Raw genomic sequence first — 2,417 nt, 5'->3', positions numbered from 1 at the left:
TCCTAACGCCTAAAGTAAAAAGAATAATTATTTTGAAAAAAAAAAGATATGAAAAAGTATTTCTAGTTTTTCTTGTTGCTAATAGAGGTATGCTAATAGAAGTTGATATGAAGTTGATAATAGAGGTATGCTAATAGAGGTGATAATAGAGGTAGGCTTTTATACTACTCAATCCCCTGCTTTGATATGAAGTTTAATTAGGTCGTCTCATGTCAATGGGCCTATTCAGATTCCACTGTCTGCCATTAGCATAACGAGATCGTTGCCCTTTTTTACCATCTTATTATTTGCATGAATTTTCAGCATAAGTGAGTGGTTATTGGGATGAAGCAGCCATCTTTTTTACATAAACTCGAAAACCGCCTCTGCTTCATCAATTTTATTCAATTCGGCAAGAGACTCAATTGCAGTCAGACACGCTTCCCTTTGAGGGCAAACTTGACAAAGTTCCCAAATTCTTCTCACTTTAACTATATCACCCAATTTCGCATACCACAGACAGAAGTAAATACCTACCAACTCGAGGATTCTTTTTTAGGTCTTCCCCTTCTAGTTTCTTCTTTGGCATCTTCTTTCAACCCAACGGTTATAAAGTGTTTTAACTAAAACTGCCTTTCTTTTTGCGTAAGCACCACGAATTGATAATAGAACTTCAGCAAATTTCCATTTAGAAGGTTTTGGATAACCCTCAAAGTACATTTCTAATTCATGTAGCTCATGATTAGACAATTTAGCAATAAAACAACATAGGTAGGATGATATCTCTCCCTAAATTCACGCAGACATTTTGCTTCTACCAATTTCTCAATCTACACAAAACCAACCATAAAAAGATAAATGAGATCACACACGGTAAGACATTATTCATGTGAAAAGGAAAATCAAAAGAAAAGTATTTACAACTAGCTACAAATCAGTGGAATAAACATACAAAAAGCCAAAGTTAACATGTGAACATAGTTACAACAAATAACTGATGAGAAATTAATTTAATTACCAGCACAGCTTTACACTTAGGGTTGTAAAGGTTAAGGTTAATCATGCGCCATGCCCGTAAGATATCTTGTCTGATTTTTTCTTCCCTTTCTTCAGCAAACTTATCCATAGGCACATCAAGACATCCATCTTTCTCTGGAAACTCGAAGTATGATTCTCCCTGAAATTCGCAACCGGATGGTTTGAAGGAATCACACTACGAGATTCCAGAGAAAAAAGGACGTCTGCAATGAAACCTCCAATGAGAAGGGCTTTCTTACGACCATGAGACTCAGCAGTGACACTGCAACACAATCAAGAGCACAACTTTTAAAAGTTAAGTTAATGTTGAACTCAACAGATAAATTCACAAAACTTAAGTCACAATGAAAAAAAAATCCAATGAATTATGACATTTACATCAATTACAACTCTTGCACAGTTTAACACCTCCACATTTGGAACTCCACTATTTAGTCACCCAAAATTACTACTAAGAGTCAATCTATTAACAAAAATTATTTTGCAGCCAAAATTGAAGCAGATCCATAGAAATTGCAAATTATAGTATTAGCATATATAACACTTGCACAGAAGAGAAGCTTAAGAGAATCAAACAACTTCATTATCTATCTCTTTCTCTCTCTGTAAATTGACATGAACTGTTTCACATTAAATAATGAGCCACAGAGTCATTAAAGCAAGTTAGAAAATCATATTGGTATTTCAATCCAAATATAGGATAGACAGACATTTGTATCTAACCTGATTTGGGACATTTGTAACTCAAGTTGTTCTATCTCATCATTATTCCATCCACTTTGGTCTTCCTCAATTGTTCCTTCCTTTCTATCTTCTTCCTCTTCTCCTTGTTCCTTCTCCATCTGCATTACAAAAACAACCTGTCAAGTGTCAATCACAAATAGAAAATAATGCACCACTATACTTGCAAAACATTCTAGAAATCTTGCATCACCAACTCTTACCTCTTCAAGCTCCATATCACAGTAGTCATCCGAAACATTGTCACTTTTTCACATCTTTTTAGATTTCTTTGCTGATAATCCCATTGTCAAGCCTAACTTTCAAAAAAATAAATAAATAAATGTAAATCAAAAATAATATTTGTACACTAAAATCAGCCATTAATGTATTTGTATATAAATATATGTGTGGTTTAATTTATTTATTTATAATGTGTATTTATAATCCAGCATGTATTATACTAATGAGTAGTGACTAACTTTGGTGGCTTATTTTGATATACACGTAATATAACTCATATTAAATAGATATTTATGTTACATGTAAAATTGGATTCCAGGCACAATAACTTCATTCAATATAATTTTTTTAAAATAAATATGAAAATAATTCTTAACAAATTTTGAATTAATTATTTTTATTTTTTATAATTTTTTATTTAGTTTTCAAATTTTATT

The 2,417-nt window shown here is 32.1% G+C and overlaps 1 protein-coding gene across 2 annotated transcripts; it reads right to left on the bottom strand.

The window, feature by feature from the left end:
- LOC107632325 lies at positions 639-2,074 on the bottom strand. 2 transcript variants are annotated; one of them, XR_002358340.1, is made up of 4 exons: positions 1,962-2,074; positions 1,741-1,859; positions 949-1,279; positions 639-768 (listed from the first exon to the last, which is right to left on the bottom strand). XR_002358340.1 is itself a non-coding variant. In XM_021117509.1 (4 exons), exons 1-3 carry the CDS (start codon positions 1,974-1,976, stop codon positions 1,039-1,041), a joined length of 375 nt encoding a protein of 124 aa, XP_020973168.1. In that variant the 5' UTR covers positions 1,977-2,074; the 3' UTR covers positions 639-809; positions 998-1,038. The 2 variants fall into 2 exon arrangements, 1 of the variants encoding a protein (XP_020973168.1); XM_021117509.1 differs by having other exon boundaries at positions 639-809; positions 998-1,279.

The sequence above is a fragment of the Arachis ipaensis genome, chromosome B03 (genome assembly GCF_000816755.2).
Source record: "Arachis ipaensis cultivar K30076 chromosome B03, Araip1.1, whole genome shotgun sequence".
NCBI lineage: Eukaryota > Viridiplantae > Streptophyta > Magnoliopsida > Fabales > Fabaceae > Arachis > Arachis ipaensis.
Note: the sequence above shows the minus strand (reverse complement) of the source record. Positions and strands in the feature narration are given on the sequence as shown.